The 25130-nt window shown below is 42.0% G+C and overlaps 1 protein-coding gene across 2 annotated transcripts in view; it reads right to left on the reverse strand.

Annotated features, from left to right (window-relative positions):
• Positions 1–25130, reverse strand: part of LOC114661965 (cytohesin-4-like) — a 182585-nt gene that overhangs the window by 150899 nt on the left and 6556 nt on the right. Inside the window, exon 2 of one of the 2 annotated variants that reach the window (XM_028815237.2) lies at positions 20831–20911. The exons of the other annotated variant lie outside the window; for it this stretch is intronic. Coding sequence (XP_028671070.1) covers positions 20831–20911 — 81 coding nt within the window. The remainder of the gene's footprint in view (positions 1–20830; positions 20912–25130) is intronic. 2 annotated transcript variants of the gene reach the window in all.

Below are 25130 nucleotides of genomic sequence, written 5' to 3' on the forward strand. Positions count from 1 at the left end.
AAGCACACACTAGGGCCAATTTAGAATCGCCAATCCACCTAACCTGCATGTCTTTGGACTGTGGGAGGAAACCGGAGCGCCCGGAGGAAACCCACGTAGACACGGGGAGAACATGCAAACTCCACGCAGGGAGTGTCTCCTAACTGTGAGGCAGCAGAGCTACCACTGCGCCACCGTGCTGCCCAACTTCTAAAATTCAAGGATAAAAATATGGAGACATTGGGATACCTTTTCCTGACAATCCTGCCAACCCAGCCACCCCTGCTCAATCTAGCAATTCTTCTGAACTGTAATATATCTATGACTAGCCGTCCCCTGTGGCTCCGCCCTCGTAGGAGTGAAACAGGACGGTGAGGAAGGTCCTGCCCGGCTCCCCACTCCTGATGTCACACTTCCTCCTCCCCTTGGCCCGCAGCCTGCCTCTTGGATTAGTGTAAATATATTGCTCCTGCAAGCAAACTATGATTCTTAGCATGATGTCACAAACTCAACCGGAATGTTCAAGCAAATTACAGAAAAAACCTGATCTAAATCCGTGAAGTAGTTCTCCTGTTCGCTAGCTAAGCGGAGTTAAGGTTACACCCCGAGGCTGACATGTGAGTGAAGAGGCCCCGCCCCCCCTGCCCTCGCCCCACTGAATCTCTCTCGGATTCACACAAATAAATCGGTACCACAAGCGAACTATGATACTTAGCGCAATGAGAGAAGTCGCAAAATCAGTGGGAGTGTTCAAGCAAATTACGGATCTAAGTCCTTTAAATAGTTCTCTCGTTCACTAGCACCTCGGCTGGCACGTGAGTGAGGAGGTCCCCACCTCCCTCCCCTTGGCCCGCTGTGTGTCTGTAGGATTCGCACAAATAAATTGGTGCCGTAAACAAACTTTGATAAATAGCGCAATGAGAGAAATCACAAAATCAACCAGAATGTTTAAGCAAATTACCGTATATACTCGAGTATAAGCCGACCCGAATATAAGCCGAGGTACCTAATTTTACCTACAAAAACTGGAAAAACTTATTGACTCGAGTATAAGCCTAGGGTGGGAAATGCAGCAGCTATTGGTAAGTTTCAATAATCAAAATAAATACCAATAAAATTACCGTACAATTACCGTACATTAATTGAGGCATCAGTATGTTAAATGTTTTTGAGTATTTATTTAAAAAAAAATGTGTGTGTGTGCGTCTGTCTCTCTCTTGCGCGTGTCTCTCTCTCGCGCGCATGTCTCTCTCTCTCTCGCGTGTGCGTCTCTCTCTCGCGTGTGCGCGTGTGTGTGTCTCTCTCTCTCTCGCACGCGTGTGTCTCTCTCTCTCACGCTCTCTCTCTCTCTTGATCGCTGCATAGGGAATGCACAGGGAGAGACTGAACACATGTGGAAATCATCGGCCAGCACAAACCGAAAGGGAAACTGGCTTGTTCGTATACCGGGGGGCAGCGGGACCTGACTCAAATTGTAGCTGAGGGTGACTTTTTTCAGCACATTTTGGGTGCTGAAAAACTCGGCTTATATTCGAGTATATACGGTATATAAAAAAACCTGATCTGATTCTAAAATCCGTTAAGTAGTTCTCTCGTTAAAAGCGGATAGACATACAGACAGACAGACATTGGATTTTATAAATATAGAGATGAGATTTTGAAGTACAGAGAATCGAAATCTGAGGTTTGTTTTTGTGTTTTTTGCCACCTGACAAAATTGTATTTTTGTTTAATTTCTAACGGGGCACCATTTTGTTTTTACCACAGTTGCCGAGCATCATGCTGGCTATTGTCATGGAAACCCATCTCGGATCTCCCCAGGATGTGTTTGTTAGTGACGTCAAACAAGTGACAGTAATAAAGTTCGCATTCATTCTGGGGAAATAACAAATAGTCAGCGTTTACTTAGTGAGAAATTAACACTTTACTTCTGAATTCCTGGTCTCAGTTCTTAGCTCATTCTGTGACTCTTGATTGTGTGATTACATTTTGAGCTCTGATGAAAGGTTCTTTCTAATAATTTGGTTTTAGCATCTTCTGGTCATTTTCATAGTTTGATATCTGTCCCTGTTTTAGGATGAATACTGGGATAAGATCAAGATGGCGAGGTGTACTGTTTAAAGCCTTTGGGACACTCTGGACAGCACTTTTCAGAATACTCTTCAAATCCGCAAAATCAGTCAACACTGCAATTTATCACAAAACTTAGAGATTCAGTTGAATCAGTTCTTGAGACTGTGTGTGGGTTGGCAAGCTATATTGAGCTGAATGGCCTGTTCTTAATTTTTCTAATGTGCATTGTAGGTAACTATATATAGAGGTTGGGAGTATACACTGATAGCGTGTTACTGCACCCACCACACAGCGACCCACCTGGATTGGGAACTGAGTGCAGTGGGTGACACCTCAGCGACACACTGGAACAGTGGGAGGTTTTTGAATGCCAATCCTGCCACTAACCCCAAGTTTTTCCTGTAAATTGGAGGACCTGCTTGCAGGGCTAGATGCAGATTAACGTCATAGGCAGGACGAAGCCTTGCTCAAGGGCTCAAATGGAGTAGTGAGCGTTTACAGGATTCAAACTGGCAACCTTATGATTGCCAGTGCACATCCCTAGCCTCAGAGCCATGACTCCATCCACTATATATAAATCTTCTAAAATTTGTATTTGTCAAGTTGTAGTAATGATATTTGGGAAAATATTTGTGGTATGATTATAAAAAGGATGTTAGCAGGTTAGCAGGTCTCAAACCTCTGTTAGGTCAGTGGTTCCCAATCTTTTCTATACCCCACACCCCTTGAAAATGTCTGATTTATGTTCACACACCCTATAAAACTAAAATCACATTAGAAGATGAAGAAGTCCCATTCTGAACCACAAATTGAACCACATTCAGTACTGCGGGTGAAAAAAATGAACTCAAAACAATAAGCTGTTAACTCCATGCATAACATTTGAATTTACATTGGGCAATTTATCTTTATCAATCTCAATAATCTCATAAATGTGTACCCTGTGAAGCTTAGACATTCAGTTGACGATGGAGAGGTTTGGGGAATTGAAGACCCCCATGAAGCACTGGGAACCGATGTGCTGCTACGCAATGAAACTCATTCGACGAGCTTGGTCTCCCAATAACATCTGCACTGCAGTTCAAAAACAGACACGCCGCACAGTTGAAATTGCCAGGACCGAGTGTAAGCAGCAGGTGTTGCATCCAATTCAGTCCCCCTTGTCCACCCCTGGCAAAAATATCAATCAAACCTTGAAATCAGTGATGTTTTACGATCAGGGCTTGCTCAGAAATCAATGCTAGACCTTGCCTTTCTCTGCGGATCATTGCAAGGTCTAAGTTCCATTCTCATAAAAAAAGTTATTCACCTTTATGAATGCTCCTCCTGCAGCAGGGAGCACTGAAGAGCGTGCATATCTACAGCTCATTCACAGGTGATAATTGTTTGTGTAATGCTTGACTCATTTCATATCACAGAACAGGAGCATAGACTAATAAATGACCTACGAATAAGAATATAAGTAACAAGCTGATTAAGTTTGCTGATGATACCAAGATAGGTGGATTAGCAGATAATCTGGAATCCTATCATTACAGGAGGATTTAGATAGCATACAGGCTTGAGCAGATTTGTGACAGATGAAATTTAATGTCAGTAAATGTAAAGTGTTACATAAGTTTGAATACAGAATGTGTGGTCAGAAAATCGAGAGTACACCTTATGAGAAGGATTTAGGAGTCATAGTGGACTCTAAGCTAACGACTTCCCGACAGTGTTCAGAAGCCATTAAGAACTCTCACAGAATGTCAGGTTATATAGTGCCTTGATGTGTGGAGTACAAGTCCAAGGAGGTTCTGCTGAAGCTTTATAACACACTGGTGAGGCCTCATCTGGAGTCCTGTGTGCAGTTTTGGTCTCCAGGCTACAAAAAGGACATAACAGCACTAGAAAATGTTCAGAGAAAAGCGACTAGGCTGATTCCAGGGCTACAGGGGATGAGAGGAATAAGGAAAGATTAAAAGAGCTGAGCCTTTACAGTTTAAGCAAAAGAAGACTAAGAGGAGATGTGATTGAAGTGTTTAAAATTATGAAGGGAATTAGTCCAGTGGATGGAGACTGTGACTTTAAAATGAGTTCATCAAGAACACGGGGGTGCAGTTGGAAACTTGTTAAAGGTAAATTTCACACAAACATTAGGAAGTTTTTCTTTATACTAAGAACAATAGACACTTGGAATAAGCTACCAAGTAGTGTGGTAGACAGTAAGACTTTAGGGATTTTCAAAACTCGACTTGATGTTTTTTTGGAAGAAATAAGTGGATAGGACTGGCAAGTTTTGTTGGGCTGAATGGCCTGTTCTCATCCAGATTGTTCTAATGTTCTAATGTGCAAATGACAGCACACTGCACTGGGCCACGATAAAGTCAGACAATGCACCTCACTCAATTTTGGCCAATTGCAATGCAGCTTTCCTCTTTGTCACACCCCTGAAATGCCATTAGCCCCTTCTAGGTTGGGAACACATTCGCTAGACGAATCCATCTTACTAACCGAAGGTTGTAAACCGGATATGGACACAGGGCGCTGTGCGCTGGGCACATCGAGGCGCACGCGCACTGCAGCGCATCACACGGCGTAAACCGGATATGGACGCAGGGCTGAACTTGCTGTGCTCCACTCTGCCAGCGGTCGGTGTCAGCAAAGGCAACGGAATCACGTCTCCACAAAACGAGACCTCTTTACTACAGATGTGCGTATGTAATTAAATGACATGTCCCCAGACAGACCCACCCTCCATGATAGAGAAGACAATAACGGAATCACGTCTCCACAAAACGAGACCGCTTTACTACAGATGTGCGTATGTAATTAAATGACATGTCCCCAGACAGACCCACCCTCCATGATAGAGAAGACAATAACGGAATCACGTCTCCACAAAACGAGACCGCTTTACTACAGATGTGCGTATGTAATTAAATGACATGTCCCCAGACAGACCCACCCTCCATGATAGAGAAGACAATAACGGAATCACGTCTCCACAAAACGAGACCGCTTTACTACAGATGTGCGTATGTAATTAAATGACATGTCCCCAGACAGACCCACCCTCCATAATAGACAAAACAGAAACGAGAGGATTCAGCGTGCAGGGCGCAGGGCTGAACTTGCTAGACTACATGTACCAGACTTGGCTGTTTGCTTAGGCTGTACAAATCCGAGCCCATAGCTAACGACGCAGCCACAGAGAAAACATGACCGAAACGATTCAGCGCATATTTGAATCACATTACAGTATTACAGTACGGAATCCACAATGAAACCGCTCAACTAAATACAAACACAAGCCCGTATGGCTACGACCTGTAAACGAGCCTGTATGGATGAAATGAATGAACGAGGGTGCCCACACAAAGAAACCGCTGTAGTACAGATATGTTTATTTAATTAAATGAAACCTTAACCATGGCTACAACCTGTACACTAAACCTGAGGTACAGCGTGCACGCCAGAGTGTACAGCCGCCTGAGCGCGCCCGCCCACACCACCGCATATACCACGTTCATTTAGTAATGTAGCCCCCCATGCCCGGAGCTGCCGCCGTGGCCACTTCAGCACACGAATCCGCCGCCGTTAGCAAACGACTTCTCGCTGACGGCACAGCTATTGAAAAACAAACGCGCGACTGCATGGCTGAAAACAATAAACGAAGGCGCCTACAACTGAGTCACTGCTCCAAAAAGACACCGCTTTAGTACAAATATGTTTATTTAATTAAATGAACTTTCCCAGGACGCACCCACCCTCCATGATATTTCATCCTTCCAAGTATAATGGGGAACTGAAAGTGATTGCCATTCTTGGATTTGCGATTCTTTCGAGAATCGGGGGCTTGCTGGTTAAACCTAAACTGGGCAGTAGCAGGAAATGTGATAAAATTAGCAAATAACTACAACAGTGTTTTTCCAAGATACCAAATCATCCATACCAAAAAAAAAAGATGGTCGTCATCTGGAATTAATACACTTAAGCACAAGGTATGGTTTGTTATGCAGCAGAGTTTCTGTCCACCCATCATTAACCAGAGCAAATTCTGCCCTTAAGACAGTAGCTTTGAGAGATTCGAGCACAGAATGAAGACTGCTGCACTTGCTTTAAACTGTAATATTGACCACAAAAACCAAACACTGACAGTAAATGAGAATCTGCTGGGTCACAGCTTGTCGTCTGGAAACACAAGCAAACAAACAACTTCTATCTGCCAACATGTTTAATGTCTGTATGAGTAATTTTAAAAGTAGATCAGCTTCCTTCTGGTCTCTTTAACAGGCCTTACCGGTTCCTCTGAAGTTGCAGACCAAAGAAAACGTGGATCTCAATTGCAGGGCACTGACCCTTCCGGCAGTTTCATAATTCAGAAGCCAAGATCACAATGTGGATTCTCTTTATAAGAAGCATAATTCAAAATGACTTGAGCTTAATTGTCTCACCATAAACGCCACAGGAACCATAATATGTAATAAAGTAATAAAAATGACATCAGTTTTATTTAAGTTTGCATGCTTAATAAGCTTTGGTTGGGTTTAGCACTTAATGAAATTACTTGCTTCCACCTCGGTGCCAGTCGAAGCCCAATTGGAGCTCTAGGATGGGGTTGACAGATGTTTCCCCTCGTTGTCCATAGCAGGTAGTCAGCATTTTTAGACTTCAATGGCCTTTTTACACTCAGTGTCCGCAGTGCACGGCCCTTCAATAGCACAAATGGAGCCCCTTTGTACATACAGTATCTCACAAAAGTGAGTACACCCCTCACATTTTTGTAAATATTTTATTGTATCTTTCATGGGACAACACTGAAGATATGACACTTTGACACAATGTAAAGTAGTCCGTGTACAGCTTGTATCACAGTGTAAATTTGCTGTCCTGTCAAAATAACTCAACACACAACCATTAAAGTCTAAACCACTGGCAACAAAAGTGAGTACACCCCTAAGTGAAAAATGTCCAAATTGTGCCCCATTAGCCATTTTCCCACCCCGGTGTCATGTGACTCGTTAGTGTTACAAGGTCTACGGTGTTTTAAATTTGATGTTATCGCTCTCACACTCTCATATACTGGTCACTGGAAGTTCAACATGGCACCTCATGGCAAAGAACTCTCTGAGGATCTGAAAAAAAGAATTGTTGCTCTACATAAAGATGGCGTAGGCTATAACACCCTGAAACTGAGCTGCAGCACGGTGGACAAGACCATACAGTGGTTTAACAGTACAGTGGTTTAACACTCAGAACAGGCCTCACCATGGTCAACCAAAGAAGTTGGGTGCACGTGCTCAGTGTCATATCCAGAGGTTGTCTTTTGAAAATTGACGTGAAACAAACTAAGCATAAGGTTTACAGTAGCTCAATCATTGTCTGATGAGAGTAAAAGCCTCCATTATAAACAATAACATGGAGCTTTGCCTAGACAACATCATCAGTTCATTGCTTTAAGGGTGCAGGCTCATCCAGATCCAGAATTATGGAGCAGGATAGAGCATTTAATTAAACTGAAATTCATAGGAGAGGTAGTCCTGAAGATGTCACAGTGTAGGGAAAGGTATCAAATGTTTTAAGTTCAACAAATCTGAGTAAAACATCTAAATGAAGATTGCATCCATTTTGAATTGCAGGTCCCTGACAATAAACTTGATTATCAATGGCTATCAAATTAAAACAAGTAAATCAATAAAGACATGCAGGTTAGGTGGATTGGCGATTCGAAATTGGCCCTAGTGTGTGCTTGGTGTATGGGTGTGTTTGTGTGTGTCCTGCGGTGGGTTGGCACCCTGCCCGGGATTGGTTCCTGCCTTGTGCCCTGTGTTGGCTGGGATTGGCTCCAGCAGACCCCCGTGACCCTGTGTTCGGATTCAGCGGGTTGGAAAATGGATGGATGGATGGAAATCAATAAAAAGTGGAATGCAAAACAAGAAAGCTATTAGTCATGTATAAGATTTAACATTCCGTGCAATGTCAAATTGGGAGACTAATTGCCGTGTAAGCTTATGGTATGTTATTCATGCCTACATGCCAGGGAGTGGGTCTTTTTTGTAGGCCAATGGATACAGTGCCTGTGAAAAGTATTCAACCCATTGGAAGTTTTCGTGTTTTTCTATTATATTTAACATTGCATCCCAGTGGATTTAATTTGGCTTTCTGGGCACTTAGGTGAGGTTAGGTTAGGTTGGGAGAATGCGCTTTTTAGAGCGCGTTGCCACACCCACCACACAGCGAACCACCCAGATGGAGATCTGAGTGCAGCCGTGCAACGGGTGACACCTCAGCACCACACTGAACAGTGTGACTTTTTTTTTTTTTACAATGGCTGGAGTGCCACTAATGAGCAAAAAAGCCTCCTTAATGTCAAAGTTAACTCAGATCCCTGAAAAGTGGCCTAGTTTAACTACCAGCTGTTTATATAGTACCTTGCAAAAAGTGTACATCCCCCTAAGCGCTTGTTCTGTTTTGTCGCATAATTAAAATGGATTTGAGGTGGTTTGCACTATTTGATTTACATGATGCGCCTACCACTTTGAAGATGCAAAATATTTTTATTGTAACGAAAGCAATAATTAAGACAAAAAAAGAGATCCTGAGTGTCCATAGGTATTCACATGTCAATTCCAGCTGCAAGTCTCCCGGTAAATATCTCTATTAGCTCAGCACATCTGGCCAGTGGGATTTCCTCCCATTCTGCAAGGCAAAATTGCTCAAACGACTTCAAGTTTGATGGGTTGTGTTGGTGTCCAGCAATCTTCAGGTCATGCCATGGATTCTTCATTGGATTGAGGTCTGGGCTTTGACTTGACCATTCCAAGAAATAATAATAATAATACATTTCATTTTTATAGCAACTTTCCCATGCTCAAAGTGCTTACATGTAAATAACACTCTCTAAACCACTCCAGTGTAGATTTAGCAGTATGTTTATGGAACATTTATTGTCCTACTGTAGGCTGAACCTTCATCCCAGTCTTAAATCTCTTGCAGACTGAAACAGGTCTTCCCCAAGAATTGCCCCGTATTTAGGACCATCCATCTTTCCTTCTATCCTGAACAGATTTCCTGTCCCTGCCAATGAAAAACCATGCCACCACAATGTTTCACTATGTGGTGTTCTCAGGGTGATGGAAAGTGTTGGGTTTGCACCACACATGGTTCCCACAATGGCTAAAAGGATCGATTTTAGTCTCATCTGACCAGAGAACCTTCTTCTGTGTGTTTGGGGTGTCTGCCACATGCTGCGGGGTAAATTCCAAATGTGTTTAAGGAATTTTTTTTTTCTGGCCACTCTCTCATAAAGCCTTCCTCTGTGGAGTGGATGGCTTAAAGTGGTCCTACAGACAGATACTCCTAGTTCCTTTGCAGTTCTTTCAGTGTTATCCTTGGTGTCTTTGTTGCATCTCCTTGCCCGGATTGTGAGTTTTTCTGGAAGGCCTTCTCTTGTCAGTTTTTTGTAGAGGTGCCATATTCTTTCCATTTTGTTATAATGACTTTAATGGTGCTCCTTGGGAAATTGAAAGTTTGGAATATTAATTTATAACTCAAACCGGATCTTTATTTCTCCACAACTTTGTCTCTGACCTGTTTGGAATGCTCCTTGGCCTCCATGATGCTTGCTTAGTGGTGTTGCAGAGTCAGGTTGCAGGTCTGGTTATACAGACATCATGTGACACTTTGACTGCACGCAGGTGCACCCCAATCAGCTAATCATGTGACTTCTGAAGTTAATTGGTTGGACCAGATCGTATTTAGGGGTTTCATAGCAAAGGATAAAAATACATATGCACTCACAACTTTTCAGTTTTTATTTCTTTTGTGTATATGTAGATACTAGCTGTCCCCTGCGGCTCTGCCCGCGTAGTAGTGAAACAGCACAAACTTAAAAAATTAATTAAAAAAATGTAATAATTTGTATTGAGAAGAATTTAAATCTATAGCTTCCGTATCTGAGGGCCTCTTGATATACAATATTTTTGGTTTTGTTATCAGGGGTGAGAATGTAGCTATGATCTCTTTGCCAAAAATGTGAAAAGTTGGAAAGGTATCTCTGGCCAAGCGGAGGGAAGGTACACTCCAACGTCAAACATTGCCACTGTATCTGATCATCTTCAGCTCTGATGTGAGAGCGTCCCCCGCGTGGGGAGAAGAGCACGTGGCCGTGATATCTCAGTCAATGAGCAGGTATCCTCTAAAACACACCGTAGCTGTGATCTCTCTCAAAAACGTCAAACGTTACTCTTTTACAACCTCTAGATGATAATGTCTGCTGAACAAACAGGTATCACTAGCTAAGCAGAGGCAAGATACCCTCCAACACGTGGAGAAAGGTAGAGCGACTCCAACGGAGGCTGGTACGTGAGTGAGGAGGACCCCGTCTGTACTCCCCACTCCTGATGTCCCATCTCCCCTTCCCCTTGGCCTGCAGCCTGTCTCTTTCCAATCGTGTGAATAAATCGGTGCAATAACCTATCTATGATACTTAGCGCGATGAGAGAAGTCGCAAAATCAACCGGAATGTTCAAGCAAATTATAGAAAAAAACCGTTAAGTAATTCTCTCATGAAAATCAGACAGACACACAGACAGACAGACAGACAGATAGACATTGGATTTTATATATAGAGAGATACAAGGTGTTTTATTTTCATTTCACTTCCACAATTTGGACTCTATTGTTAAGTTTTTACATAAAATCCAAATGAAAATCCATTTTAATCCCAGATTGTACGCGAAAACACAGGACAAACACAGACAGACAGACAGACATTGGATTTTATATATAGAGAGATAGAAGGTATTTTATTTTCATTTCACTAGTGCAGTGAGAGAAGTCACAAAATCAACCGGAATGTTCAAGCAAAGCATAGAAAACAAACAATCTAAATCCGTTAAGTAGGCCTCTTGTGAAAATCGGACAGACAGACAGACAGACATTGGATTTCATATATAGAGAGATACAAGGCATTTTATTTTCATTTCACTTCCACAATTTGGACTCTATTGTTAAAGTCTTTACATAAAATCCAAATGAAAATCCATTTTAATCCCAGATTGTAACGCGAAAACACAGGACAAACACAGACAGACAGGCAGACATTGGATTTTATATATAGAGAGATAGAAGGTATTTTATTTTCATTTCACTAGTGCAGTGAGAGAAGTCGCAAAATCAACCGGAATGTTCAAGCAAAGTATAGAAAACAAACAATGTAAATCCGTTAAGTAGGCCTCTTGTGAAAATCGGATTTTATATACAGAGAGATACAAGGCATTTTATTTTCATTTCACTTCCACAATTTGGACTCTATTGTTAAATTCATTACATAAAATCCAAATGAAAATCCATTTTAATCCCAGATTGTAACGCGAAAACACAGGACAAACAGTCTTTCACAAGGCACTGTAAAACACAATAATTATTCACATAGTTAATCACTGAAGTATTCACCTCAATGGGTTAGAAAATGGATAAATCGCCACATACTGTATATACATTATCAAATCTGCTAACTCCAGTTCAGGGTTGCAGTGTTGAAGAGCCTATCCTAGCAGCACCAGGTGCAAAGCAGTGGACCCCATTGTATGGCCAGAAATGAAATCTAACTCTTCTGTATTTGAGAAGCTGTGCATCCCTGTAGACTGGTAAACACAATAAACTCAACTGAATGACACTGAATATCTTTCTTCCTGTGATTCTTATGGTTATTAATGTTCTCGTTACTGATGGTTTCTTAAGATACTGGTATAAGATGATCTCGCTTCTCGTTTTCTTTGCAGATCAGAATGTCTTTCTAAAAAAGGGCCCAGACCAATTTTAACACTTGGTGCAGCGTGCCATCCTTAGCATGAACTCCTGCAAAGTCCTTTGCAAAGCAATTAGCTCTTTGACCTGCTTATTCATCACAAGACAAAACCAGAAATGCCATTCCATGGGTTTATACTGCAGCTCGCTGCAGAAAACGTCACCTTATTTCTTCAAAGCAAAAAATATCACTAGCGTGGTTTTGCTCAGTAGATGATTCAGTTAGTGGCGTCGTTTCGTGTAGTGTGTTTACTTGCATTTAAATGGCAGGATGCCATCTTAAGCTAAATGATCTTTGCCAATTCCTAGAAATAAGCAATCCTAACATGAGGCAGTAATGATCTCTTTATAATTAGCATCCTCATCTCCACTGATAACTTTCTGTCAATTAGGATGTTTTGCTGCAGTCAGCTAAATTTAAAAAAAAATCTCCATACTGCCAGGGACTCATGTTTTATTTATAAGATTTAAATGAAAAAAAAAGGAAACTGGATTTTAATAATATTGTATATTTAGAATGGTGAGAAGCTGTACCTACCGCTTTCTTGAAAGCAAAATTTAGATATGCTGACTTCAATTAAAAATGATGTAGTATATTGTAAAAATGGAAAATAATACGCATTTATCCCAACAAGTGTGTATAAACCTATATGAATATTTCAACCAGCATTATATTTACAAAGTAATCATTCTTTCTTCCTTCAATAGTACTCCGAAAGTATGCTGTTGAAAACTGCCAATTAGCAGAACTCTTATAATGTTCAAAGGTCTCCGCATAATGCCATCGAATGGGAGACATTTTTGGAGGGATAGCTAAACCTTCACAAGCAAAACAAACTTCACGTAACACCACTGGACAAGAACAACGATGTGCGTACAACTTCCTCTTTGAGCTCCAGATAATAATCCAGGGGAAGACTATTGTGAAAAAACTCAAGCAATCAGCTATAATTAATACATAAGCACATCAAAATACTCCCTGCATGGAGTTTTCATGGTCCCCTTGTGTCTACATGGGTTTCCCCCCTTGGTGCTCCGGGTTCCTTCCATTGTCCACTGACATGCAGGTTAGGTGGACTGGTGATGTTAACTGTCCGAAGTGTGTGGTTGGGGTGTGTGTGTGCTTGCCCTGTGATCGACTGGCATCTCATCCAGGGTTTGTTCCTGCCTTGTGCCCTTTGATAGCTGGGATAGCAAGCACCCTCCACAACCATGTTCAGGAACTAAGCAGGTTTGAAAATGACTGACTGACATTTACAGTATATACATTGTCATGTGCATGCGCAAAGGGGACAGCTTGTGATACCCTGCCACCCCAGAGATTGCCGCTGCATCCTAATGTTTTTTCTCTTCCTCCCTCTGCAGACCGGAAGCTTGACAGCTATTATATCACTCATGTCACTTCCAGTGTCCGTCCACATGGACTTGCCTCTACCTGCCGGAAGGACTTAAGACCGGAAGATATGCCATCTTGAAAGGCAGTTTAGTTGGGAACTCACGATTGGAAGATGTTTGCTTGATTATGGCAATTATGGCAAGTTATTTTTATGATTGTTTCACTTCAGTTATACAGGGTGACCAGGGTGGTTCCCCAACTTTTTATCATGGTCTGTCTGTTCTCTTTCAATGTATACATGTCTATCTATCTATCTATCTATCTATCTATCTATCTATCTATCTATCTATCTATCTATCTATCTATCTATCTATCTATCTATCATCTATCTATCTATCTATCTATCTATCTATCTATCTATCAAATCAGTGCACATGTAACAGGTGCTTAAAATAATAAGTTTAGTTGTTTGGAGCTTCACCAAATGCTGATAACATTCATTGTGTTGTAAGTTTTCCTGTTATGTTCCTCTTATATTTCCCTACTCCGTTTATTGTGTTATGTTACGTCATCAGTGTGAACCTCTCCCAGTATTCGTTGCGTTACTGTGAGAGGAGGAGGAATCACAGAGCTTGAATAGTCTCTTTTTATGTTCTTATGAAATAAAGGTTGTGTTTGCATTACTACTTTGTGGCGATTTGTACGACACATTGCATACATATTACAATGCAGAAGATTTGAGGGATAACCGAATCCAAGGCCAGGACGCAGCAGTACGGCGTGCGTGGTGGAGACCGGTTACACACAGTGTACAATTTCATTCAGAGAAGTTCCATTCTTTCTAACTTCTGTGCCGTCATTGCCTTAGAAACTGTTCCTCGTGAAGCATTAGCTAGTTGAGCAGTCCTAATCACTGAAAAAGCCGTGAAAATTATCCTTCTCTCAAAGTGACTGAGATTTGCTCTTTGAGCCATAGTATCCAATGTAATGAGCCACTCTTTTAATATTTGATCCTATGGGTGATGGGATTTTAATGGCTTAATTATCTCAATAGCCTCATCTACACAGAAACTCTTCTTGTCCCTCATTTGCTTAGTTGTTTCTCTAATTTGCCAAACACTTATATGCCAATATGTACAACACTATATGTACCTGGCAGCCAAAGTAAGGATAGCTTATTCTGAGAACTCGTTTACTCACCAAAAACGTAACCAAAAATTCTGTATTTAATTTTTTCCCATAGGTAACACTTCACTTGTGGTCTCATAACAAGAACTTTTTAATAAAGCGGTTAATAAAAAGCACATTGTAAATATAAAAAAAAATTTAAGAATAAAAAAGTGCGTAACCCTGAAACTGGACTGAGCAGTGTATGAAATAAGAGGATGGATAGTCAAGGGATTTAGCACATTTAACTCATTGCTGTCATGTTAGTGTTTGTGCCCTAACAATAGTGAATTAGTACATTTTAAAAAATGTCTGAATCAAAGAAGTGTAATATTAAGCTTATGTATAGATTTAGTGAGTCATTTTTAAGTCTGGAATGTTGGATTTTTATCTTCTAAAGGAGATAACTTTCATGAATAACCAGTTAACTAGTATGCCTATTGTTAAAATTTTGACATTATTATAAGCATCATTGTCTATTATCTATCATTTATCCATATGTCCATTCTCAAGCCCACTTAATGTAGTTCAGTGCTGTGGTGGTCCAGGGCAATGTTAGAAACATAAGGAACTAACCTTGGACAAGGTGCCAGTTCATCACAGGGCACACTTACTTAGCACCAAACCAATGACAGTTAACACATCTTTGGGAAGTGGGAAGACAACTAGAGTTTCTGGAGAAATGCCCATATAGAAACGGAAAGAAAGTTCAAACTTCACACAGTCAGTGATTGGGAGCTGTGAGGCAGCAGTGCTAACCATAGACCACTGAACAACAAGTACAAGTGATGAGGCAGAAATTCCATCAGAAAAGAATTGCAAAACTTTGCCATTAAGCAACCAGTTAAATTTACGGAAATTGAGCTAGGAAGAATGGTATACAATATATATATATATATTGTGGAATAGGGCGACCCGGACACAGGCAGGCAGACACGTCTAAGTCCATCACCACACGTTTATTATACATACTATTATTTACAAAGTCAATAAGTGCACCAACACTACTCCCCACAGTCCCACAGTCCTGGCTCTCATTAGCCATCTCTCTTCTTCCCAAACTCTTCTCACACACAGGGCCTCTGTTCGCCCCCTTCTCTCACCGACCTCGTCCAGCTCCTCACCCAACTCCAGCCTTGATTGTCGGGAGGTGGACCTTTAAACAGCTGGTTGCCGACCACACCCAGCCACCTGTGACATGACTCCCCCGCAAGCTAAGACCTCCAGGGGCCAGCGGACCGATCCGCGAGGACTGGCCTTCCTCGGCGGCAAGCTGACACACTGTAGCCTAGGGCCTGATCCTATAAACAAAATAGAAAAACAAGGGGCGGAGACGTTGCCCTAACGCAGCCCCTCGGCTCGTCTTCTCGTTTGGGCCAACGCTTTCCGCTCCGATCGGCACCCCGATGCTCCCTTTTCCGGCTTCCCTGCTCGAGCAGTCCATGATCCCCGCCCCGGGACCACCAGCGGGAGCACACTTGCTCGTCTCCTCTCAGAATACGGGTTATTTCTCTGCCCCCGCAGAGGACGGCCCTTCGAGGGACGTGCGCACCCAGCTGCACGTCCTCCCGTATCGGAGGAACTGGCTTTCTCTAGCTGCTTCCTCCTTTCACTTTGGAACGCCGTGACGGTTCGGATCTGCCCATTGCAAAAGGACAGACCCAGCCCCACTGGCGTCCGGAGCTTCACGGGGTCGGTCTCGCTTACCTTCCCCGCTGTGCCTCTCCAGTCAGAAATTCCCGCAGCACGCCGATCCTCCTTCGCCAGCGGCTCTCGGTCGCACGCCACTGCTGTCCCTCCTGAATCCTGCCGACTACGCCACTGTGGAATAGGGCGACCCGGACACAGGCAGGCAGACACGTCTAAGTCCATCACCACACGTTTATTATACATACTACTATTTACAAAGTCAATAAGTGCACCAACACTACTCCCCAGTCCCACAGTCCTGGCTCTCATTAGCCATTTCTCTTCTTCCCAAACTTTTCTCACACACAGGGCCTCGGTTCGCCCCCTTCTCTCACCGACCTCGTCCAGCTCCTCACCCAACTCCAGCCTTGATTGTCGGGAGGCGGACCTTTAAATAGTCAGCTGATTGCCGACCACACCCAGCCACCTGTGACAAAATATATATATATATATATATATATATAGTGGAAACTAGGGGTGCATCTACCATCCTGAACTGACAGAAACAGAGACATGCAGAGACACTAATTCAGTCCAACTCAAAGCCTTTTATTCTCGGAAAGGTTCTCTGACCCATACCAACAGTCACAAGTAGAGTAAAACTCCATCCCCTTCCTTCTCCAAACCTCATAGGAGAGCCTCTTCCACCTCCTCCCGCTTCAGGGTCCCTTCTGTGAGGTAGCTGGATCCTTTTAAGGCGCACCTGGGAGAACTTAGCTCTCCCTGGCGACATCCCTGAAACCAACAGGGCTGAGCCGACCAATACCAAGTCCCATATAGCCCTGTGACACCCGAGGGGCCATTACACCCCAGGGGGACTGCCAAACAGACAGCAGTTTGGGGGAGATTCCTTTTTTAACTCTATTTATTAAGAATTTCAAAAACAAATGATGTCAATTTTCTACATAGTCACCTTCCTTTGCAATGCAATTTTCTTAGCGTCGTACCAATTATTTAATGCACAATTACTACTACTTCCACCTTCACCGTTTCCAACGAAAATATAAAAGTGCGGAAACTTTTTGAATGTCCCTCGTATTACTGTATACTGAACAGTATATATAGTCCACTAGTTATATAAATAAAAGTGAGTTATAGTGTCAGTCTCATTATTTAATAGACAGACCTTGTATTACTTAGACACCATCTGTCAAAGGCCATTGTAGTTTTGCTTAGACTGTTTGAAGTCTGAAACTGAATTTTTTTTAAAGTATGGTATGTGCTGATCTCCCATTGGCCCTTGCACATTCATGCTTAATGCTGGGAGTTGTAATTCTCTTACAATTAAGAGAATGGGTAGCTCTGTCCCAGGATCATCCCATTAGTTGGCTTTTTTATTGAACAATTAAATACAGCAATGCCCTCTTTCTCGAACCCTCATGATTTAAAGGTGGCAGACTGCTGCCGCTCAAACATCCGGCCCTGCCTGTTAATGTAACACTGGGATGGAAACAAGTACAATGGAATGACCAGGAGAGGAATGTAACTAGTGTAGATGTCACATGGACAGGATGGGCATCCCAGCCAGGAGAGGGAGCAGACCTGGAAGGAAGGATCGGAAAGGGTGGTGGATGGACAGCCAATTAGAAAGAAAAGATATTGGTGTTTTTTTTTTTTTTATTCCCCCAGCATGCTAGATGGCAGTAGCCCTGACAGTGCCCAGTGGGAAGTCAGCAGGGCATGCTGGGAAATGTAGTCCAGCAGGGCAGCCCTGCTAGGGTCACGAGGTGCCGTAAGAGGACGCTATAGGGAGACAAGCTCCCTATTGTGATGGACTTCCAAGTCTGAAATAAAAGGGACAGCACTCCCTTATCCAGAGCTGGGAGACAGAGAGGCAACACTTGACTGGAGGAGGGCAGTGTGGTGGTGAGAGAAATTGTAGTGGTGAGAATTATGGAGAAAGAAAACCTGTTTGGTGCTTTTGTTACTGGTTGGAAGGTGAATGAACCAACCTTTATTTGAACCCAGAACTCACTGTGTGTTTGTGTTTGGGGGTTTGGGCTCACTGACGCCTGGGTTTCCTTCACACCAGAAAAGTGAGAAAGAGAGAGAGTTAAAACCAAATCGTACCCAAGGACCGTAATTGAAAACAAAAGCAATAAGTCAGGAGCCATGAAGTCGAAAAAGTATATATAAAAAGCAAATGTGCATATTTTTAATTTGGAATCTATTAGACTCCGATAATTACGTTCTGTCTTCCCAATCTTTATACCTTCGCCCCAGTGACACAATTCATGTAAACCCACCGGAACCACTCTCTGTTTCGGGAAACAGCTACCGTGACACAAAATGGCAACGATCGAAAGTAAACAACCATTTCAAAATAAATGATATATACATATGTAAACAAATAAAATATAAACACGAAGGGGTAAAAATGAGTCAGAAAAGGAATCAGGACACCCCCAGCCTGCTCCCAGGCTCTCATCTTGCTTCGTCCTCGCAGACCACCGGTTTTCAGTCCTACCTGTAAAGAGCTCTCTGTACTCCATTACAAGATTTTCTCGGAAACTCACTAATGGACACTGAGAAATTTAAAATGTCACATGACGCAACACACCAGTTTCACACTGTTTCACCTAAAAATGCACAAAGTATTTATTTCTGTTTTAAAAAATATATATTTATTTTTCTGTGGCAGACTTTTTATAGTTCTGGTATGGGGGCCTTTCAGATCTGGTAGCCCTTCCTCCCCGCCGCCCTAGTGTACCTAAACCAATTCATTTTGGTACTGGCATTAGTACCCTTGGAATACAGTGGCATGCAGAAGTATTCAATTCCCTTGCAAGACCACATAATTTTCTGCACGACAAAAGATTTGTACTCATATTTATCCATTCAGCATTTTTAACATGAACACTTATGGTGTAACAATATATTTCCAAAGTCCAAATAAACCATTTTCTCTAGATACTTAACTGAAGAAGAAAAACTCCAAAGTTTGTGTTTGCATAATATCACACACGTGCACATGCGAAACAGCAAAAGGGCCTAAATAATAATAATTCTACGCCAGAGCAGAGGGCAGCGGAGTGTGCTAACTGTCTCTCTGAGTCTCTTGCAGACCATTCCCAGGAAGTCCCACTTGATTTCGGCACCACTGATGACATCACTTCTGGTCCTGGCACCGATGATGATGTCACTTCCGGCTACGAAGACGGCACTTCCGGTTCTGGTGTCAATGATGATGCCACTTCCTGTCATGAAGACAACATTTTCGGCTCCGGCGCCAACGAAGATGTCACTTCAGATCACGAAGATGTCACTTCTTGTTCCAACACCAGTGATGTAATTTCCCCTACTCTTGCTTAAATGGCCATTTTGTCTCAAGGCCAGTCAGTTCTGTCTTGGACACTGTTCTATGCACATCGTGCTTATTTCAAATCAGCTTTTTGCAGCCAGGAAACAATATACGGGTGGCTGCCCCAAACCTTGATAATGTCTTTGACTCATTCTAATGACAATAAGTATTCAAGCCCTACTCATTCATACTTTGTCGAGGCCCATTTTTGCTGTAATAATAGCCTTCATTCTTTTGGGGTAAGTATGTCCCAGTCTTGCACATTGTTCAGGAGTGATTCTTTCCCGTTCTTCTTGGCAGAATTTCTAGAGATCCCCTAGGTTGGTGGGATGGTACTTCTAGAGAGTAGTTTTCAAATAGTGACCCCAATTCTCAATAGGGCAAAGATCAGAGCTTTGACTTGGCCATTGAAAAACATTCATCTTTCTGTTTCCATTCCAGTGTCGCTTTGCCCTTATGCTTAGGGTCATTGTCATGTTGAAAGATGAATCTTCCCCTAAGCCATATGTTCATAGCAGATTGAAACATATTTTGCAGTATTTGTGTCCATTCATTGGCATTTCAGGTCTGACAAGATTCCCAGTCCCAGCACATGAAAAGCATGCTATAAATTTGTTTTCTGTATGATTCCAATCATTTTGATCATTTTTATAGTCAAAATCGCTGAATTGGCGCATTTCCTGTTCAAATACAAGGGGAGAAACGTGAGGTGCGGCAGCAACGAGCCTCACCTCACCTCACCTTGGTCTGTGCTCTCCCTCACACACAGGGTTGTTGCATACAATTGGCGCGTGGCTGTTGCTGTCTCTCTGTATGTCGCCAATATAATGTTTGCAGACAAGTTTATTATAGACCCTGACTTTCCACAATCTGGCTAATATCTTCAATGAATGTGTGTGACATATTTAGTCTTGCTGATCGGACATAAAACTGGAGTGAAAAGGCACAAGGTGAGTAAGGCAGACAGTACCGTGCCACCCTGAAGGGGGCACATGTGAGCCGAACAGGCGCTCGTTGCTGCTGTTCTTCTACGCAGAGGCACCAATAAGTTAGCGATATCAGAAAGTCAAGAGCGCTGCAGCGGCCCGTTTATTTTCATTTTTTGTTTATGTTATGCTGATGAGATATGAAACATAACCAGTAATCCAAGTGCATGCTGCCAACTGAATAGTGAATAAGCTAATCTTTTGGGTTCATATATTTGTAAATCTGACTCTGAAGGAGTCAGGGCCTCACCAGCCATGAACCTCATGGCACGTCACTGGCTGAAAAGTAGCAAGCCAGTGAAGGATATGGATAATCAGTAGCATTTTGTGAAAATAGTAAAACATTTATCAGCACCTGACACACTGGTAATGAGAGCATTTTGGGTTCACAAGTGCGCACAAGCACTGTGGTTGTCATTAAGTCACACTTCACCATTCATTTCATGGGGCAATTCAGGAAGTCTATGACTAAGGCCACACAGGAAATGCTGTCACAGATTTACTCACCATCTGCAGTGGGTTCCCGCTTGTCTCCAGTTGTTTCCGGGAGAGGCTTTGGTTTCCTGTGACTGTGACCAGAACCAGGCTCTGTAAATGGACAGATACATGGATGAATTCATGTTAGTATTTACTGCTTGTTGCCATCAAGTCAAGCAAGTAAGACAGAACTTGAATAGTTTCTTGAGTCAAGTCGAACTTTGAAAAGCATGTAACATCCACTTACAGTGGAGCAGTAAAAGTATAGGGGAATATGTTTTTAAAAACTCTCATCTATAAAAGTTGGATCTGACTTGGCGGACAGCTGGAAAAAGTGAAATTTTATTGTTCTTTAACAATACACCATAGAATATAAAATGGACGACTACCCATGCAAACAGCTACAGAAACAAAACACATGTAGCATCACACTGGGTTTATAAGATTCCAGTCAGACATTCATTGTAAAAGTACTTTTAAATTACAGGACTATGGAGAGCTGAAAGTTATCTTGGAAATATAAAATAAAAGAAAGGAACCAGATGGGATGAAAGTCCATCACAATGCAAATTCATAGAAAGATCCTCAGCAGACCTATTTGTTGAAAACCTTCAACCCAACATACACTATATGGCCAAAAGTTTGTGGAAACCTTGAACCTCACACCTCTATGAGCTTGTTGGACATCCCATTCCAAAACCATGGACATTACTATAGGCTAGAACAGCCTCCACTTTTCTCAGATGGCTTTCAACAAGATTTTGGAGTCTGTGGGAATTTGTGTCCATTCAGCCAAAATGTGAGGTCAGGTACTGATGTTGGATGAAGAGACCTGGCTGCACAATCCAATCCATCCTAAAATGTTCAGAAGGATTGAAGTCAGGGTTCTGTGCAGGTCACTTGAGTTCCCCCGTGTCTTTAGTGCACCGTGGCACAGTCATGATGGAACAAAAAATGGTCTTCCCCAAGTTTGGTCTCCCCTTTGTTGCTACAAAGTTGGAAACTGAGAATGGTCTAAAATGTCTCTGTTGCATTAACAGCATTAACATCTGAATGGATGAGTAGTAATTTTCTCAAACTAAATAAGGAGAAAACAGAAATCTTAGTGATTGGCAAATATGGATATAATGAGGTTATTAGAAATAAACTTGATGCATTAGGCTTAAAAGTCAAGACAGAGGTAAAGAATTTAGGGGTGATTATTGACTCTGACCTACATTTGAAATCACATATTAATCAGGTTACCAGGACAGGCATTTTTTCACTTAAGAAATATAGCAAAAGTTAGACCTCTTATAACATTGCAAGATGCTGAGAAATTAGTTCACGTTTTTGTTTTCAGTCGGCTAGATTACTGTAACGCACTCCTCGCAGGATCACCCAAAAAAAGACATCAATCGGTTGTAACAAGTGCAGAATGGAGCTGCCAGAATCTTAACTAGGAAAAGAAAATCTGAGCACATCACGCCAGTTCTGATGTCACTACACTGGTTACCTGTGCCATTTAGAATCGACTTTAAAATTCTGCTTATGGTTTACAAAGCCTTCAATAATCTGCTCCCTCCTATGTCTCGGAATGTCTTTCACCTTACATTCCAAATCGTAACCTTAGATCTTCAAATGAGGGTCTGCTTAGAATTCCAAGAGCTAAACTTAAAAGAAGTGGTGAGGCGGCATTCTGCTGTTATGCACCTAAAATCTGGAATTGCGTACCGATAGAAATTCACCAGGCACTTTAAAAACTGCTAAAAACTCATTATTTTAACAATGCTTTCTCATAGCTTCATTTTAGTTTAACCCTGACATTCTGAATACTGTATGCATTTAATTTTTGTTTTTTTTTTTGTTTTTTGGCACCGAAATCCATGATAATCCCTACTGTCTCTGCTGTTCCTTTTCCGGTTTTCTGTGGTGGTTATCTGCACCACCACCACCTGATCAAGGGCACCATGCAGTCCCTACATTGATGGATTGAAGGCCATCATCATCTACTTCTTCCACGTCAAGCCTGAAAACCATGAGGACTAATTGAGGTCATTTATGTTAGGTTGAATACCTAGTGGGGGCTGGGTGGTCTCGTGGCCTCGGAACCCCTGCAGATTTTGATTTTTTCTCCAGCCATCTAAAGTTTTTTTTTGTTTTTTTCTGTCCTTCCTAGCCATCAGACCTTATTTTTTTTCTATGTTAATTAGTATTGCTTAATTTTATTTTAATATTTTTGTCTTTTTTTTCTTTCTTCCTCCTGTAAAGCACTTTGAGTTACATCATTTGTATGAAAATGTGCTATAGAAATAAATATTGTCGTTGTTGTTGTTGTTAACAGTACCCTTCACTGGCACCAAGGGGCCTGTACCAAACCCTAAAAAACAGCCCCAGAACATTAGGCCTCCTCCACCAAACTTTAAAGTCCTGAAGGTAACCTTCTCCTGACATACACCAATTGCAGATTTGTCCATCATACTCCCAGACAGTGAAGCGTAATTCATCACACCAGAAAACATATTCCCACTGCTCCAGAGTCCAATAGTGTAGTGCTTTCCACCACACCAGCCAATGCTTGGTATTATACCCACTGATCTTAGTCTTGTGTGCTGATGTTCGGATATGGAAACCATTTCATGAAGCTCCTGATGCTAAGTTCTTGTGCTGATTCTGCTTCCAAAAGCACTGGTTATATATGATGGATACAACACAGGACAGGCAATTTTTACACACTTTGAGCTACGGTACTTGGTGAGTTTTGATGGTCTACCACTTTGTGGCTGAGCTGTTGTTGCTCCTTGACACTTCCACCTGACAATAATAGGACCTGTACTTGATCAGAGCAGATCAGGCAGAGCACAAATCTCACATGGGGGAGAGGTGACATCCCATGACAGTGCCAGTGTCACGTTTAAAGCCACTGAGCTCTTCAATACAGCCCACTCTACTGCCAGTGCTTGTCAATGGAGATTGTATGGTCGTGTGCTTGATTTGATGCACTTACCTGAGCTCAATAATTTGGAGAGATCTCTGCATGCTTTTTGGCCATATACGAGATGTGATCAAAAAATAAGGTGAATGTTTTCAAAAAGAAACGTTTATTGTAGTAAAAGATTTACAACTACTAGTCACCCTCAAGATACTCTCCTCCACTTTGAATGCACTTATCCCAACGCTCCTGCCACTTTGCAAAGCAGTTCTGGAAGTTTTCTTTCGAGAGTGTCTTTAGTTGGACTATCATGGCTGTCTGGATGTCATCAATGGATTGAAATCATTTGCCTTTGATTGTCATTTTCAATTTAGGGAACAGCCAGAGGTCGCATGGTGCCAGATCCGGTGAATAAGGTGGATGCGGACACAGTGTAATGTTTTTTTTTGACAGAAATTGTCGTACTAGAAGGGATGTGTGACAAGGAGCGTTGTCATGATGAAGAATGAAACCGTTTCAACATTTTCCTTGGTTATTGATGATGAAGGACGTCCTGATCTTTTCTCGTCTTCAACCGGGTCAGATCCATTATGAAATCGTTCAAAACACTTGTAAACAGTCTTAATTGTCAGTGCAGGGTCTCCATAAACCAATTTTAACATCTGATGGGTTTCCTCAGCTTTTTGCAATTTGAAACAAAATTTCATGTTAGTGCATTGCTCGATGTCCATTATTAACGACAAACTTGAAAAACACAGTTGAACTCAACAGTGGCTCACAAACGACTGACAGTATGAAAGAAGTTGAAACTTGTCACAAACTTGGCTCTAGGATGGACATGTCAGACCCTGCATTGAATTGTTTTGCGTTGCTCTTGGATGGAGCTCTGCATCAACATTCACCGGACTTTTTGTTCACACCTCGTAGTGGGGATGTGTGAGGGAAAAGAGTATCTGGAGAGAACATGAGAATTCTTCACTGATGGGGTCAGCATGGAATGCAGATCCAGTACCCTTCTGTACTAACCATTGTGCCTTCCAACTCCATATATCAAGATATATACTAACATGTATTCATATGCATCATATCAGAAAAAGTAAAAATTGGTGTGAAAGGACCTATATTATTAAACTAGCAAAATACACGTGCTTCACAGCGGAGAAGTAGTGTGTTAAAGAAGTTATAAAAAAGAAAAGGAAACATTTAAAAAATAATGTAACATAATTGTCAATGTAATTGTCGTAGGCTTATTTTAGTCTTGAGAGTGAATTTGATGATTGTAAAGAGTTTAATTTATAATTTTAAAAGTTGTGTATGAGAAATGCACATTTTTAGGCAGGGAGCCAACCACGTGGTAGCTACGCAGACAGCGGCCGCGCAGAAAAAGGAAGGGGGACCGGGGGCAGCTATTGGGCATCT

This window comes from Erpetoichthys calabaricus, chromosome 12, assembly GCF_900747795.2.
Source record: "Erpetoichthys calabaricus chromosome 12, fErpCal1.3, whole genome shotgun sequence".
Classification (NCBI taxonomy): domain Eukaryota; kingdom Metazoa; phylum Chordata; class Cladistia; order Polypteriformes; family Polypteridae; genus Erpetoichthys; species Erpetoichthys calabaricus.